At 36.2% G+C, this 18,877-nt stretch overlaps 1 protein-coding gene across 1 annotated transcript; it reads left to right on the plus strand.

Annotated features, from left to right (window-relative positions):
* Positions 1–4,773: 4,773 nt before the first annotated feature.
* LOC140160117 (uncharacterized) lies at positions 4,774–13,309 on the plus strand. The gene is made up of 2 exons (XM_072183395.1): positions 4,774–6,798; positions 13,079–13,309. Exons 1-2 carry the CDS (start codon positions 4,774–4,776, stop codon positions 13,307–13,309), a joined length of 2,256 nt encoding a protein of 751 aa, XP_072039496.1.
* Positions 13,310–18,877: the final 5,568 nt, after the last annotated feature.

The raw sequence follows: 18,877 nt of genomic DNA on the forward strand, positions 1-18,877 counted from the left end.
ATAGTTAATTTTCCACATGTAGCAGCGCGTGTAACAATATTAAGGGGTAGGGGAAATATAAACCATCATAAACTCAACTTCAACTCATGATAATGAATTCATTTTGGAATTAATATGTAGCTAATTGATTGTTCAAATGTTTTAGTATTATTTTAAACCAAAACAAACATTATTTGTCAGGTAGATACACATAAAATGTGAGAAAAGGTTAATTTGTCATGTATAACCATGTCAAATATGGTATTATTAAGGGTTAGGGGAAATAAAAACCACCATAACTCAACCTTTACTCATAATAATGAATTCATTATGGTATCAACATGTAGCTAATTGATTGTTTTAACTTTCCAGTATTATTTTTAACAGAAAAACCATCAGGTCTACATAAAGTGTGAAAAAATGTTAATTTTCCAATGTGTAACAGTGGAAAATATGACAATATTAAGGGGTAGGGGACGTACAATCCAACATAACTCGATGTTTATTCATTATAATTTATTCATTTTGGCATCAATACATAGCTATTTGGTTCTTGTAATCTTTTAAAGCAAAATGACCATTAGTTGTTAGCTGTATAGACTTAAAAATGTAAAAAATGTCAATTTTTCAAGTGTAGAAGCGTAAAATATGACAATATTAAGGGGTAAGGGGACATACAAATCACCAAAACACAGGTCTTACTGATGAAAATGAATTCATTTTGGTAACAATATGTAGCTAATTGATAGTTCCAACTTTCTAGTATTATTTTAAAAGCAATTAAACCATTAGTTGTCAGCTAGATAGACATAAAATATACGAAAATGTTAATATTCCATGTCTAACAGCGTAAAATATGACAATATTAAGGGATAGGGGACATTCAAATCACCAAAACTCAAGTTTTGCGGATGAAAATGAATTCATTTTGGTATAAATATGTAGCTATTTGATTGTTCTCATTTTCTAGCATTATTTTAAAAGCATTTAAACCATTAGTTGTCAGGTAGTTAAACATAATATATGAGAAATATGTTAATATTCCATATCTAACAACGTAAAATATGACAATATTAAGGGGTAGGGGATATACAAATCACGAAAAACTTTGAACGAAAAGTTTTGCTGATGAAAATTAATTCATTTTGGTATCAATATGTAGCTAATTGGTTGTTCTAACTTTCTAGTAATTATTTTAAAAGCAATTTTAAAAGCAATTTTAAAAACCATTAGTTGTCAGGTAGATAGACATAAAATGTGAAAAAAGGGTTAATTTCCATGTGTAGCAACATAAAATAATAACAATATTAAGGGGTAGGTGACATACAAATCACCAAAACTCACGTTTTACTGATGAAAATGAAGTCATGAAGTCACTGCAGATCGATCAGTGGCGTAACTACGGGGGGTGGGGGTGGGTGGGGGTGGGGGGGGGGGGGGGCAGGGGGACCACATACCTAAGGGGGCGCCGAATTGACCAATTTAGCATCCAAGCGATGAAAGTCAAATTTTTGCGCTACGGGCACCTAAACAGCACCCTCACGAATTTCAGCCGACAATTTCGCCTCCTTACCAGTTCCGGCCTTGATATTATTCCGACAGCCTGTCACTAATTCACAATCGATTTGAAACATTGTTTGAATAGATTTTTTAATGTTGAGGTCCTACTCTGTTGTTCCCATAAAAACAAGCACGATTCACTTGAATTTAGTACCCACGAGAGGCTGATACATTTTGCTCAGGCGCTAGTTTTAACCGGAACTATACAGCTGACTATACAAGGTTACACTAAATGCGGAAGGATTTAGTGGTATGCCCCCTTGAAGAATAGCCCAATAGCGCTAATAGCACGCTATAAGGTCTAGGTCATTTTAAGAATAGCACAATAGCGCTAATAGCACCCCTCGAAGTGTACAAGAATTCAAAAATAACATTATTGCGATAATAATGCGCTATATGCCCCCTAAGGCCAAAACAATTTCCAGAGCACAATAGCACTAATAGCACGCTATAAGGCCTAACCATTTTAAGAATAGCACCATAGCGCTAATAGCACGCTATAAGGTCTAACTATAAGAATAGCAAAACAGCGCTAATAACACCCCTCCTAGTAATAGGAGAACTCAAAAATAGCATAACCATGATAACTGCGCTAATAATATATTAACATTTAAAGCTATTTTTAATGTCCCTAATGGTTTTTTTTTTATTTCTCAAAAAATAACACTGTCAATTGCACAAATAGCACACCCATGAAAATAGCGGTGCTATTTGTGCTAACATGTATATACAGTAATGACAAAATTGCGCTAATAGCACGTGTAGGCCCGAGGAGATAGTGTATGTTATTTTCGCAAGTCAGTTATCATGGTTATAGCGCCTTTCTCGGACAAGGGCAGGAACCATTTTTGTGACATTGTTGACCCAATTTTTCCAACCGAAAAAGCTCGAAAATACGACAGGGTAGGGGATGGGTAAGGGGTAGAGGAGGGGAGGGGCGGGCGGTCACAAATAATTTCTCCTCGCTCATTTGTATTCGACAAATGGCTATAGGCCTGCAGAGCAAAATGCAACACTTCTCATGTGCTCATGCATGATCATTTGTAGGACGCATGGCAACAACAATGTCAACATAGCTCATACTAGGGAACACTGACCGAGAATAGGAATGCCAACGGAATTCGTATGCCTATTCTCGGACACCCCTGTTTCTATGGGAATTTACATAAACACAACACCAATCATTTGCTATGGTGTTATTTACGATGCAGATGGATCAACTTGCTAAAATTACAGCTTTAAAATGCATGTACAATTTCGCATCACTGATTATATTACAATATCACCTCTTAAATGACGTCTTTATTTTTTTAAATGCCGATATTTCAGGTCACCATACAATCTCAAAATCTATCATTTGAGGTGAACTGTGCTGCCGTGATATTAAAAAGTCACCAAAACCTGCAGCACCAGTACGGCTAAATGATTCGTTCGGAAGACACGGCTGAAATTAAAGCAACGATCGTCAGCGGTTGTTCAATACGCTAACTGACCGAGAATAGGCGTGTGACCGAGAATAGACGTATTGACCCTATTGTCAGTTTATGAGTTCAAGACGCAAGCTTCTTTCTCAAGATGCAAGCTAACGACTATCATATCTGTTCAACACATATATTCAAGTGCAAGGAACCACATCTGGTTTCTTTAGACGAAATCATTTACGGGAGATATTCATAATTTTCTACCCCGGTATCCAAAGATTTTCGTCTGAATATCAAAATCGTGCATATCAGATTCACGTGAATCGATCCGGGGTATTGATTTTAGTATCTCTGGTGTACCAAGTAATTATTAGCCAGGCGATGTCGGTGTGAGCCATATTGTAACATTTCCATTAAATTAGATTTGCATTTCGTTTCCGCAAAATGCTACTTTTGCTTATAGATAAATAAAGCTTGCTTGCAAAGGAAAGCGAATGAGGGAGGAGGATAACAGGAGAAGAGGGTCGGGTGGGAGCAGGGTGAAGTGGAGAAGAGAGGGTTTCAGAATATCTGTCAACAAAAGACCGCATGTTTTTTTTGTTTTTTTTAACTTATTTCAGTTTATTTTAATTTGCCTAGTTATTGCTCATACTGATTAATTGGATTTTTTGCAAACACCGGTGTTCCATTCCAATAGAATTTACTGCAACTTTCAAATCTTGGGTTACATTGATTTAAATTTACGCTGCGGCGTTAATATTTAGCCAATTGCTACAGAGGTGTCAAATTGCGCAGAAATAAATTCTGCTTCCAACGCATTTTACAGATTTGTAAAATACCGCTTAAAACTACATTTGAAGGTCCATCTTAATATAAATCTGTATGTGATCAGTGTATTGGTTACGAACGAAAATAAGCTCTGAATAGCTCTGTATGTGATGCGTCGTTCACCATATAGATTTGTGTGTAACCATGGTAACATACGTACTAATAATAGGGTAAAAGTAACTTAGGTCGTTGATAAGCGCTCTATGTGAAATACAAAATTAAAAAACAGCAAATATACCAAAAATCATAGCTTTATATCTCATTAATTAGAACAAATTAAGGTCTGTAAGTTGGTTGATTTGAAGAGCTCCAAAACAAATAATTATTGCTACACACCATTTTTTTCAAAAAAGTCAAAAATCTCGAATAGAACTGTATGTGATTCGACAGACGAAGTGTCCCAACATATTTTGACGATTATTGTAGGTTGTCTGGCGTGTCCTACAAACTCATCTAAGTATGAAACCGAGTACGAAAACAGTGGTTACGTTTGAGATGTAACAAAGGTAAGGTAGGTGTAATATGTAACTGCATTGATCAATCATTATTTGAATATCATTTGAAGCAAAGGATGATTTTCTCCGCTGGAATTCTAGCTCTGGGAATATGTTTCAAGACATGTCTTCACGTGTTGCTCTTTGGTACACGTGCTCCTTGAGGTGTGTCTCCTTGATAGACATCGAACCTGTAACAATATCGCGCTTTCAAATTTAGAATCAATCTAATGTTGGTTCAATAGTGAATATTCTCAGTCATCCAGTCGTTAAAATCACACAGTTTTGAATTAAATCAAATAATGGAACTTACATTTTTTGCAACTTGCTACGTCTGAAACCATCAGACTTCATCAGGCCTGGTCATGTGACACTTTGAGACGGCTAGGGGTCGTCTTGATGGCCCGGTCCCATGCGTGAGATAAGTTGTGACTGGATGACTGAGAATATTCACTATTTTGTCAAGAACAATTTCGGGCAGGATTGCCTACATGAAGTTAGATCTTGAAGTGAAAAGTGAGAAAACGGCTAGAAAGATCGCGAATTACCGCAACCATTTGAGATTCAATTTACGTTGTTTACATGAGCATATAACACCACGTAGCATCAAGCTCAAAAGTAATGTTAGCGGCCACAAAGCTGATCAGATTCTAAGAAACGCTGAAAGGAAATTTTTAAATGAGAGAGTTAGACAGGTAAATTTCACGATTGATGTTTTGAAACAAAAACAAGACCAGTCATCACAGAAACTTTCAGCTTCGTTACCAAGAGACGCTTTCGACAGAGTTGCCGAATTCATCACCCATGCGCAGTTAGCACAACATCGGAAGGTGAAAGGTCGCCATCTTGAAAAATTCCAAAAGTTGAGAAGTTCGCGAGCGGATTTGGACAAGGATTGGAGGAATAACGGCGACTCTGGACTCGGTTTTAACTCAGAAAAATGGGTGAAAAACATCTCCGATCCCGATTTAACAAAGAATGAAGTCAGTGTTCTCGCCAAAGGTTTAAATTACGCCGTTGTACCGGAGAGCGTACCGGTTGCTGAATTCGTCACCGTTACTGAATCTGCCATGTCGCTAGCTCGTTTAAATCCATCGGACGCCGAAACACTTCGTCATAAGATCTGTGAAACGCTATGTAACACTGAACTACCTCAATCAAACATCACCAAGGATGAGAGGAAGGCTCTGTCGGAATTAACTAAGGATGAAAACATCGCCATAGTCCCGGCAGACAAAGGCAAGTGTGTAGTGGTTTTGAACAAGTGTGACTATGATGACAAGTGCAATGATCTGCTAAAAGACGAAAAAACATACAAGCGAGTAGGATATAATCCAACAAGTGATTACAGGAAAAAGGTAACTGAATTTACTACTAAGATCCTTACTGAGAAAACCATAAACATCGATGACAAGAGACAGTTAGATCCCCCCTCTAAGCCAGCAGTACCTGCGTTTTATGGACTCCCGAAAATTCACAAGCAGGAACCAATACCTGTAAGGCCTATTGTGAGTAGCATCGGATCTGTAACGTATAATCTCGCAAAGTACGCGGCTAAAATCTTAGGTCCCCTTGTTGGACAATCTCCGCACCACATCAAAAACACCCAAGAGTTTGTCAACCGAATTAAGGATATCACTCTAAGCGAAGGTGACACAATAACATCGTATGACGTTACCGCTTTGTTCACATGTATTCCACCAGACTTTGCGCTGAAAGTTGTAAAGGAGTGTTTGAACAATGATACCACCTTGAGTGAATGGACAAACCTTAATGTTGATCAAATCGTGGAACTCGTAAGCATCTGTTTGAATACCACCTATTTCTCATACCAAGGTAAATTTTACAAACAACAACATGGAGTTGCGATGGGATCCCCAGTTAGCCCGATAGTTGTTAACCTGTGTATGGAAAGTTTCGAGCAGCAAGCCTTGCAATCATACCCGGGTGTTAAGCCTAGACTCTGGTTACGTTTTGTCGATGATACCTTCGTGATCATTGAGCGCACCGAATTAGAAGGTTTCTTTCAACACATCAATAAGCTAGACGATAACATCAAATTTACTCAGGAAAGTTGTAAAGACGACACGCTAGCTTTCTTAGACTGCCTGATCAGTGTGAAGAACGATGGTTCGCTAACTTCAAATGTTTACAGAAAACCCACGCACACTGATCATTACTTACAATTTGGACCACATCACCCATTGATACACAAGTTGGGAGTAATAAGAACTTTACAATACAGAGCTGATACCATCATAAGCGAGAACGAACTTATCCCAGAGGAGAAAGACCACATCAAAGAATCGCTGAAGAACTGCGGTTATCCGAACTGGGCTTTTCTGAAGTCCAGAAAAGACCAAAAACAGTCTGATGGTGGTGGTCAACCCAACAAAGCTCGCGTCACAATCCCATATATAGCTGGACTGTCAGAACGTGTAAAGAAACACCTCAAAGCGTTTGGGATTTCCTCGTCATTTAAGCCAAATAACACCCTACGTGGCAAGCTCGTTCAAGTAAAGGACAAACAATCAAAAGAAAAACGCTCAAACTTAGTGTATGGATTAGTGTGCGGTGAGAAAAATGCAAAATTAGTCACAAAATTGATCAGGGGTGTAGTACCACCTTAAGAGTGTCAGTTCAAGACCTAGTGGTGGGTATTCCTTTTAAATTATCATATTATTAGTCATAGTGGCATAGATTGACATGTCTTTTTTATAGTGTATGTCAGGAAAATGGATTTTTAATTTAGTGACGAAACTGGCGGTGGAACCTTTGCCCTTTATAGTGAGACGAGCAAATTTTGTTCCGCTTTTACTGTACGTGAAGCAATTTCAGCTGATTTAGACCTTATTTGATGAAATTTGCTGAGAATGAAAGAAACGGTATTCTAAAACCTAAGTAAGAAACGAAATTGCACTTTTGTGCTGTAATCAATGAAAGCACGATGCTCGTTTTAATTTGCAAATTAATTGTCTTGTTCGAGAACGCTTTTGTACAAATCAATAGGCACGTAATGGAACAAGCTACATTTTTGAATTTGCATCTTCCTTGGGTTTTTGGATCGTCGGTCGTGTCTTTATTTATTGAACGATTTCAACGCCTAAGGTCTTAAATTCGAGCTAAAAGATCCAGCTTCTGGATGCTAGTTCTAATTATGACATATATTTGTTAAGGATATACAGGGGGTGAACATAACTTAATTCTTTTGCGCACTGTATATCAAGCTATTGCATAATCCTAAGGGACGCACCATTAGATCCTCGGGGGGAGGGGGGGTCATGGGAGTTTGGGTCGGGCAGGCGATTTTTTTTGCCTGCGAAGGCAGCAATTTTAATACCTTTATACAAAGTTGAGTGGGTTTATTTTTGTTTTACTCATCAGTGAGGCAAAAAAAATTTCGTCTCACTAGTGAAGTTTTTTTTTCGTCTCACTAGTCTCACTCCCATGCCCCCTGGAAATCTAATGGTGCGCCCTAAATCGCTCATGAAAAGTGGTGAATAAAGAGTATTTGTCAGTTTCAAGGGCATTGATCTTACCCAACTTAAACATTTTGCACTTGCTACCAACTCTGCCAACAAGATCATTCCAATATATTTTGAACCATATTGTCGACCCAAAGATCTTGGATAGAATTTGTCCTCTCCGAAATAGTGTCATTCATTGTGTATTCAAACTTGATACTCTTCCTAGGCTGAAACATGGTACCGATATGACACTCGAAATGATCAATATTACATTACATGTTATTTCATCTAATCAATCACTTTGATGTCTTTCAGCCATGGGGGAAAATTTTCAAGGTTGAATAAAAGATTAATGTCAAACAATAAGTTTGGCTGCTATGACGCATTTTCGAGTATCCCTTATAGTTACGCACGAGTAAGGGGATAAAACAACCGTTACCGTTTTTTTACTTTATTTTAATGTATCATTTTTTTTAGAATTGTTGATAATTAAAAACATTTAGGGCCTACAAATTTATATTTCCACTGCAGAACAAAGGGGTTAATACAAATTGCAAATTAAGAAAAAATAAGCACAAAATGATAATATAAATCATAACAAATATAAAAGTGAGGAAACTGAAAATTGAGGATTGATTAAACTTTTCATTTTCTACAGGGTGTCCCAGAATGATTTATACCGTGTTTGAACAAAATATCAAAAAATAAATAGTCAACAGTGTTATCTCAGTAATATTAATAAGTGCAATACAATGACGCATGTCTCCTACTTATTCTGTGCCTTCATGGAAATAGCTTGATACGTTTTGGCGTGACATTGCTATTACTGAAAATGGACGAAAACTGCATGTGTGTAATTTACAGCTCAAAGGCTTCATAACACATGGATCCTTTATCACCATCATCCAGCCGCAGTGCCTCACTGTATAATATATTGGAGAAATCCCATATTCTTTTACAGGAAATACGCCAAATTGCGGCACAGATGTAGAAACCTATGCGTACAGGTACTTGTAAAATATGTGTGAACAAATGTCCTATTAATTGAACGGTGGCAGAGTGTACTATATGTTAGGAAGTGTGTCGATTCCGGTCATCCATTAGAAACGACAAGAAAATACACAATTCAATCCGGCAGTCAAAAGTCCTTACAAATGTCATTAATAACTCTTTATAATGCGGAATCACAATATTTGTATATATAACTTAGTCTACAGTCAATTATAGGAGATATTTACTTACTTTTTGATACCTTATGTTTGATATTACTTTGTGAGGCGTTTTTTGATTTCTTATGTTTTTATATTAATTTTGCGAGGAAAGAAATTGTTTTTCATCACTTTGCAACTTATAATAATCATATTTTATATTATTTTGTTGTCACATTATTGAACTTCTTAGGCTTTTTTATTTTAATTTTGCAATTAATGGGGAAAAGGTGAGAATTTTGTCATCACTTCACCCCAAATTTCTAAAATTAACATATATTTAGCTTTCTTAGGAATTTTAGATTATAGAAATTGGACGTTTCTAATAGAAGTTACAGGATATTGCGTAAAAATGGTGAATTCCAAGTTTTGACAAAACGGTAAAATTACTAAGCGTTCAGCACAAAGTTATTTAGAAAATGTTATGCAGTATATTTTATATTTGTGTACTGTTCTTACTTCTACTAAATATTCGATATCTATTGATTATTTATGAAAAAGTAAGTAAATTTCTCCTATAATTGACTGTAGACTAAGTTATATATACAAATATTGTGATTCCACATTATAAAGAGTTATTAATGACATTTGCAAGGACTTTTGACTGCCGGATTGAATTGTGTATTTTCTTGTCGTTTCTAATGGATCACCGGAATCGACACACTTCCTAACATATAGTACACTCTGCCACCGTTCAATTAATAGGACATTTGTTCACACATATTTTACAAGTACCTGTACGCATAGCGGTTTGTTAATTTTAAACTTCACATGTTCTGATGTATGTTGATAGCAGTTTATCTTGACCAAGAAAAAACGGCTGCTTTTCCCATTCTACACGTACACAATAAAAAAATCATCAAAATTCAGATTTTGGTAACTTTGTCATTGTTATCGATGTGTAAACATAGCCTGCTAGTGGTTCAGCCAAAGGCCGTGTATTTAAGACAAAATAAATCTGTAATTTATACTGACAGTATGTAAATTAGCTACATGCATTTGAATTGGGTTTCAATTTCGTCAAAACTGCTGTTTTCTTCGTTTTAGCCAAATTTTTCATTTCAAAGTTACAGGATATTGCGTAAAAATGGTGAATTCCATGTTTTGACAAAACTGTAAAATTAATAAGCGTTCAGCACAAAGTTATTTAGAAAATGTTATGCAGTATATTTTATATTTTTGTGTACTGTTCTTACTTCTACTAAATATTCGATATCTATTGATTATTTATGAAAAAGTAAGTAAATATCTCCTATAATTGACTGTAGACTAAGTTATATATACAAATATTGTGATTCCACATTATAAAGAGTTATTAATGACATTTGCAAGGACTTTTGACTGCCGGATTGAATTGTGTATTTTCTTGTCGTTTCTAATGGATCACCGGAATCGACACACTTCCTAACATATAGTACACTCTGCCACCGTTCAATTAATAGGGACATTTGTTCACACATATTTTACAAGTACCTGTACGCATAGCGGTTTGTTAATTTTAAACTTCACATGTTCTGATGTATGTTGATAGCAGTTTATCTTGACCAAGAAAAAACGGCTGCTTTTCCCATTCTACACGTACACAATAAAAAATCATCAAAATTCAGATTTTGGTAACTTTGTCATTGTTATCGATGTGTAAACATAGCCTGCTAGTGGTTCAGCCAAAGGCCGTGTATTTAAGACAAAATAAATCTGTAATTTATACTGACAGTATGTAAATTAGCTACATGCATTTGAATTGGGTTTCAATTTCGTCAAAACTGCTGTTTTCTTCGTTTTAGCCAAATTTTTCATTTCAAAGTTACAGGATATTGCGTAAAAATGGTGAATTCCAAGTTTTGACAAAACTGTAAAATTACTAAGCGTTCAGCACAAAGTTATTTAGAAAATGTTATGCAGTATATTTTATATTTGTGTACTGTTCTTACTTCTACTAAATATTCGATATCTATTGATTATTTATGAAAAAGTAAGTAAATATCTCCTATAATTGACTGTAGACTAAGTTATATATACAAATATTGTGATTCCACATTATAAAGAGTTATTAATGACATTTGCAAGGACTTTTGACTGCCGGATTGAATTGTGTATTTTCTTGTCGTTTCTAATGGATCACCGGAATCGACACACTTCCTAACATATAGTACACTCTGCCACCGTTCAATTAATAGGACATTTGTTCACACATATTTTACAAGTACCTGTACGCATAGCGGTTTGTTAATTTTAAACTTCACATGTTCTGATGTATGTTGATAGCAGTTTATCTTGACCAAGAAAAAACGGCTGCTTTTCCCATTCTACACGTACACAATAAAAAAATCATCAAAATTCAGATTTTGGTAACTTTGTCATTGTTATCGATGTGTAAACATAGCCTGCTAGTGGTTCAGCCAAAGGCCGTGTATTTAAGACAAAATAAATCTTTAATTTATACTGACAGTATGTAAATTAGCTACATGCATTTGAATTGGGTTTCAATTTCGTCAAAACTGCTGTTTTCTTCGTTTTAGCCAAATTTTTCATTTCAAATATACCATTTGAATGACTTATCCATCACTTTTTAGCAATTTTACTTGAATGGTCAAACACGTGTAGCAAAATATTTACCACGTTGCCTTGCACTGGGTGGTGAGTGCATAAATGATATGCGCTATCTCGGCGCGACTTTTTGCTGTGTCTTGAATGTAACTCATAAGGGGCGCATGCGTTACGCATTGCATGACGTGTGTTTACTACACAAGTCCACGATGATGTGCATACCAGATATAGGTGTAGATTGCCCCGATATATGTAACGCATACCGTTTCACTACATAAATAAAAAACAGTGTGGATTTGGACATTCAGTGGTTTTGCCTTGTCGTTGTACTTACACATGCCACTCTTAAGTTGGTAATTTTGAGGCATATTCAAAATGTAATTGCTCTGATACTAGGATTCCACATGCCCAATGTGGTGCTTTTGACGGTATGGCGGACATGATAGGATAGCGCTGCACGAAATGGATATTAAAGTATTTTAAATCTGCCGGGTTTAACCCATATTGGTGCTTTTACCCTGCCTAGCTATTATAATGAACACGAGGAAAAGACGGTATGGCGGACATGATAGAATAGCGCTGCACGAAATGGATATAAAAGTATTCTAAATCTGCCGGGTTTAACCCATATTAAACACTGCCCTCTTAGCATGTATGGCATACCTCATAAAGGCTAATTGAACACCATGTGTAAGTCTGTTTTCGGTGTGTCTTTTTCAAATGATCTTGTTCCGCAGACTAAAAGAGATACAATCATAACACTTATCCATACAATATATACTAGTCTTGGTTATCCTTACCGTGTTAATAGATTTAATATTGCTTAGTATCTTTAGATATTTGTTAATTTGAGTACTGATCATTTCCACTAACTTCATAAAGAAAAGAAAATGTTACTTAATTTTTCACTCCTAAAAAGCTTGTCTTTAAAATACAAAAACACATAATTGACAACATAATTGAATGGCATGACGGCGTTTTCTTTTCACGTTATAAAATTGTTGCAAAGTTATTCATGATTGTGTCATCTTGACATCAATCGTTTTCTACTTTACAATGCAGACATCATTTCCTGATCTAATTTTTGACAAGAACACTTTGACGCAAAACATTCAACTATATATTTTATAAATCGGTTGTCTTACAAACCCTTTAGCACAAACTGTCATTCTTTTATCCATGTGATATCTACTCCCTTCTTGAAAATGTCATAAAGATTTTTAGTTTGAAATTTCCAATGTTGCAACATGAAATTTTGTTTATCTCTATTCTGAACAGTCGTCTTAGGGCATTTAAATAAAGGCACTTAATTTAATGCCCCCGTGACCAGATGGGCGCTGACATTACAGCGTCTAGACAGGATGTCTGGAAAAGTGACCTGTGGCACAGCGGGTGGTTTACCTGTGTATTTCAATTGGAAACGCGGGATGCATGTCCAAATTTTGCCATTTGTGAAGAAAAGTTTATATTTTGTATGTGTAATTACATTTTGACATTTTCTTTAACATAATTTCTTGAAGATATTCACCAGGACTGTTCATGATAAACTGGTATTTGTAATTTCTTACAACTAGTCCAAAGATGTGGTTTCATTGTTTACGTGCACACCCATCAGTAAAGTTCTGGACATCATGAAATTAAGACTTCAGAAAGAGGGCTGGTTGAAAGAGTACAACAAATCCAACGGTTTCAAGTTGTCAACTGAAGACGTTGTAGAGTTATTAGATTTCATCCTATCCACCACTTACTTTACATTCCGGGGGAAGATTTACAGACAACCTCACCGACCACTTGAACCAAGCTGACGACACTGACTCCATCAAATTCACTTTTAAAAAGGAAGTGGATGGCAAGATCCCCTTTTTGGACACATTGATTGTTCGACGTGATGATGGATCGGTTAAGTTATTGGTTTACCGGAAGGCTACTCATACTGACCAATATTTGACCTTTAGGTCACACCACCCTCTTCACCAGAAATTAGGCGTTGTTCGTACCCTCCTCGATAGAAAGAACAAAATTGTCACTGAAGAGCAAGACAAGGTAGAGAAGGAAACTCACATCAAGGGGGCTCTCCAAAAATGCGGATACCCAGATTGGACCATTGAAAAAGTGAAACACCAGATGGCTAAGCCTAAGCCTAAGAAAGACAGATCTAAGAAAGACGATTCCGTTAAGTCGAAAGGACTTGTTGGCATTCCCTATGTGGAGGGAGTCTCAGAGCGTGTCTCGAGAGTGTTCAAATCTTATAACATCTCCACCGCGATGAAGCCCCATTGTACGTTGCGCAACCTCCTTGTACACCCTAAGGACAAACGGGATCCCCATCATTCCACGGACGTCTATTCAATACCATGTAAAAACTGTGATTTGGCATACATCGGGGAGACAGGAAGGAAGTTCGGCAAACGCTTGGAGGAGCACAAAACTGAGGCAGAGAAAATTGGTGATAATATAAAACCAGAGCCACCAGAAAAGCATCCCAATCAGTTGTTCACAAATCAGCCATTACTGATCATGTAGTAGAAAACAATCATGTCATCGATTGGGAGGAGGCTAGGATCGTCGGCAAAGAGCGTAATAGATATAAGAGATGGATTAAGGAGGCGATCACCATCAGAAAGCGGGGCAATACCATGAACAGAGACGAGGGGCAATACAACTTGAGTCACGTCTTTGACGATCTGATAAGTGAAAAATCAACTGACAACTACGTTGCCAAGCAGCAGAAATCATCAGCTGTACACAGATCGTCATTGCAACAATAGCATCGATAAAGAAAACTGTCGGTTTTCGAAACGTCTGCAAGTAAGTGGAAATCTTTGGACTAGTTGTAAGAAATTACAAATACCAGTTTCTTTAACATAATGTATATGTAGAAACTCTACTACACTTTTTTTTTTTTCTTTTGTTTATGTGTTTATCAGTGTTATCATCAACGCACTGAAGGGTCTATTGTTCTATTGTGTCCGATTTGAGCGCTGACATATTGGAAAATGTTGCCAATCAATATTCATAAGAGTGTACATTCAACGTCCAACTTGTGTTTGGCAGGTGTGAAATATATCTGACTGGTTGTTTTAATTACGTAACGTGTAAAGGTTTTGGCATCATTAAATGGCTGCCTAGTGCTGTTATATGCTTAGATTCTATAATAATAATTATTATTTTCTTTATTCATTCCTTTCTTTTCCTTTCTCTGCACTTATTCTTTCTAATGCACACAAATGGAAATTTTAGCATAGGCCTATTGTGAAACTAAACTGATGAAATATGGGACACAAGTGTTTAGAATTAATTCGCGCGAAGCGCTAAAAACGGTATTTTGTGGCTAAAATGGCCAAATATGAGGTTAATTTCGACAGAAACCAATACACAGGCGTCAATATGAGGGGGGGGGGTTCCCCAACCCACCCACTCCAGATCTACGCCTATGTAATTTAGAGCCATGTGACTCCATCGCTCTCCTTCAGTCTCCCCTCTTCCTTTTTTTTTGTCTTCCTCCCCTCCCCTAAAATCTCGATCACACATCCGCTTCCCCTCTTTTCACCTCTCGACCCCTCCTTCACTACCTCAATTGGACCTGGATTTTAAAATGGATATTCGTGATATTAAGAAATCCATTTGATTTTATTGAACAGGCCTATAACCATGATAACAACATAATAGCTGCGAAGTAGTTAATTATAGAAAGTGACACAGATAGACCTATATACCTGGCAGCAATGACACGTTGTTACGGGTAATCGATCAGCAACTCTATTGAATTTATTTAAATGAGGCGCCTAAATTAAGATGGGTGGTAAATAATTCTATATCGACGGTAAAGGGTGCTTTTGTGTGTATGCGACAACTCGAGCACACCCTTGGGTGGTATTATAACAAAAGATACCTCTCGCTCGTGTAGGCGCTTTCACGTGACTTTCGTTTGATCACTTATTGACAGTGGCCTGTCTATATAGCGTTAATACGCTGTCAGGTCAGTCACCGATTTAATGGCGGAAGCCCTTTGTCCCGAACAGAAGGTACCTCTCGATGAATAGCTTGGCGGAAACTCTAATTGGCACAAAGGAACAATATGCGTTACGTAATCTGTTTCCTCTCCTTTCTATATCTAACCTCCTTGGTTATCATGGTTATTAATCGGATTCTGAGTGTCAGCTTGTAAATGAGATGATTTCCTGTACGTTCTCACTTTGATTCAAATTGAAGAGTGGATTTCCAAAACTCACTCAGTCCACTTTGACACTTTATTGTTATCACCTACAGTGTGTCCCTGAAAGAACTGTGTCGACGGGAACTGAAATTTTGAGGCACTTAAATGCCCAAACCAAACATAACTAAATATATTATCCCGGTGTAGTTGAGGATTATATCAGCTATCACATATTTTTTGAATGTTGTCAAATGTCGTTCAATATTAACAACACAGTAGTGGTTTTAAAGAAAAATACCCGAATTTAAAAGTTGCCGTTTACAGCGATCAATGGTTATTACGCAAAAAATTAAAAAAGTATGTGATAGCTGATTTATTCCTCCACCACGCCTGTTATTTAATTATGTTTAGTAGCGGTGAGTGAGTTTTGCAAAAACGAATGAAGAGCTTATTTCCAAACCGTGTTAAGTCCACCCACCTTCAAAATTGAGATTTTGATGAAAATGGGTAGTGAGTAACTAGGGCTATCCAGCAATGTGTGTGTTTTTCCCCAAAATTAGTCAAGTTCCGAAATAGGCAAGTAGCACGGCATAGGGCTTCCAATAGTTAATCGCCCAAGTTCTGCATGATTGATAACACTGCATTGCTTTGTGTCTTCGTTCTTCTTTGGTCCTGAGAATACCTGAATTTGGTCTGCATAAAAAGTTGTTGTTGTTGTTGGTTTTTTGTTGTTGTTTTTTGTTTTCTATTAGTAGGCCTAGTTTGTATGGGATTTCTTAGATATTTGATAGATTCCTCCAGAAAGACATGAACAGGGTGGGAAGGGGGCGAGAGATTGTGATGGTATAATTAATGTTAGAGGATGGTTGTAGAGTTAGGTTTGATATTATTATTTTGTATGATTATCAAAATGTGCTACTAAATTCAAGGTATAATTTTAAAGTTAAAGGTATAAAAAAACTTAGGACTTAGACTTAAAAACTTACAACTGTCAATATGAGATTAGGGTGGCGGCATGGGGGAGGGGGAAATTGTGATAATGTGATAAAACAAGTGGATATTTCAGGTCATCACTTATTGTCAGTGAAATGTTTATTCAATTATGAGAAATGCAATCAAACTAAGTTTTGAACTATTTTAAACGTCGCATTTTGGTAAAAACATGGGCGGGAGGAGGGGGTTCGAGATGCAAGGTGTTTGTTTTGTGGCAAAATTGTGTTTTATAGTAGAGAGAATCACATTTTGTATGTTTTTAATAAATGTGTTATCTTTTAAGACTAGTTTGAGAAAAATATGGTTAGTTCTGTGTTACAGATACTATGTTTTGTGTCAAAATGTGTTAAGTCCATGCCAGAAATTGCGTTTTGTGTCAAAACGTGTTAAGTCCATGCTATTTTTAAAACAAATTAATTCATTAAAAAAAAATCAAAAGTCTCTAGATTTTAACTTAACATGTTTTTATGGTCCTATATATGTCACCTTCACTTCACTGTAATTTTATAGAAATCGAACTTTTTTTCATTGCCATAAAGAAAATTCCTGATTTTCTTCAAAGTGAATCTTGTGGACTTAACACGGTTTGGAAATAAGCTCTTCAAATGTACCGCGATACCGGGGGGCACTAAACTTTAGAAGTGATTGGTATGTGCCTAATGGCTTATGAATGTGAGGGGATATAGCCTATATATAAAATGTTCTTTGCAAAAGGGAGTCATTGGGTATAAACAAACCAAACCTGTATGTTCTGTTAACAAAGAAAATTTTAACACATTGTTCTACATGTAAATAAATGTACTTAGTTCATGAGTTCTCTGAGTTAATAGCATGAACAACTTTTTTAAATCTTTCCCCAAAGTAGCCAGTGCACATAAACGTTGAAATAAAAAAACAGTGCATTTAACCGGATTCGAACCGGTGACGTTCGTAACACTAGCACGACGCTCTAACCAACTGAGCTAAAGAGGTACGTTGGAGAAGAGTGCAAGATATAAATCTATAGGTATTAGGTTCGAATGATGTTCGCGAATAAGGCATCATAATTTAGAACAAATACACAAAGTCACACAAGTACACAATATATATAATACACATATTCATGCATATTTCGCAAACACAAAATCGGAATCAACTGAAATTTGGTGAATAAGCTATGTTTGTGGATCAAGAAATACTTCTTTAACCTATGAAATCCAAGCAATTCAATTCTATTATTTCCCATGCTAATAAAACACAGGATTTTGATAAATCACAAAATCTCTACTTTCATGAAAACAAAAGTGTGGATAGTGTGGGCGCCAATCATCAGCCTCCTTTTTAACTGCCATATCCTGCTGATATTAGTGGTAGTCCTCAAGACGTGGATTCTGTATGTGTTGAAAGCCAAACAGTAACTACGTAAAAGCTCATGAATGTTGAGCACTAGTCTCAGAAGAAATCAGAAAGTGCAAATTAATCATCACATTCAAGAGTTTTCAGCTTAAGGGAAACTCGAAATCAAATTTGAAAATACTCTTTGTGTCTTTATTGTTTTTTTGAAACTTTGTTTTATGAAAATTATCTTTTCTACAAAAAGTATACATATATAGTTTTTTTAAAGCCATACTGTGTGATTTGTTCCACAGCGAGGTCCTCATTTTCCCTCGAATTACTACTTTTTGCATGATTGTTATACCCAAAAGTGTACTGTAAAAACTAAACTTGAAGTGCTTTAGTTACGGTAAAATTTAACGTTTTTTATAATAAAACCGGGAATCATCGGTTTTATTCGCCAATTTCCCATAGACCTGAATAGTTATAAGTGTTTTGACATCGTTTATTTATTTCTTTTTTTTTACTTGATCCTCTTTTCACCACGGTTGGGATCATTTATTAGTTTTTCAAACAAACCATCATGTACAACCAAGTTTTAGGCTTAAACAGCTAAATGTGATATCATCCTTATGAGTCATTCTCAACTTTAACTTCCCCTCTTTTACAAAATTGTTCACTTTTATAGCATTTTTATAGCTTTTTCGGATATAAAATGTATCTATTAATGACAAAATTGGTGGCGCTATTTAGTTACTGGAAATCACTCTTTCAAGCTTTTAATACAAATAATTCCTTTTATTGTTTGATAAAATATGTTTATAAAATTTCCTTGTTGCTTGTTTCACCTATTTTAGCTGTTTTAATTGCAGTATGAATCACATACCCCTTGCAAATAAAGAAATATGAT

The sequence above is a fragment of the Amphiura filiformis genome, chromosome 9 (genome assembly GCF_039555335.1).
Source record: "Amphiura filiformis chromosome 9, Afil_fr2py, whole genome shotgun sequence".
Lineage (NCBI taxonomy): Eukaryota > Metazoa > Echinodermata > Ophiuroidea > Amphilepidida > Amphiuridae > Amphiura > Amphiura filiformis.

Excerpts from the sequence above, each read along its gene's own strand:
- LOC140160117 (XM_072183395.1), top strand. The coding sequence starts at position 4,774 with ATGAAGTTAGATCTTGAAGTGAAAAGTGAGAAAACGGCTAGAAAGATC. Across the intron at positions 6,799-13,078 it reads TACGTGGCAAGCTCGTTCAA|TCCAAAGATGTGGTTTCATT; the intron begins GTAAAGGACAAA and ends TCTTACAACTAG.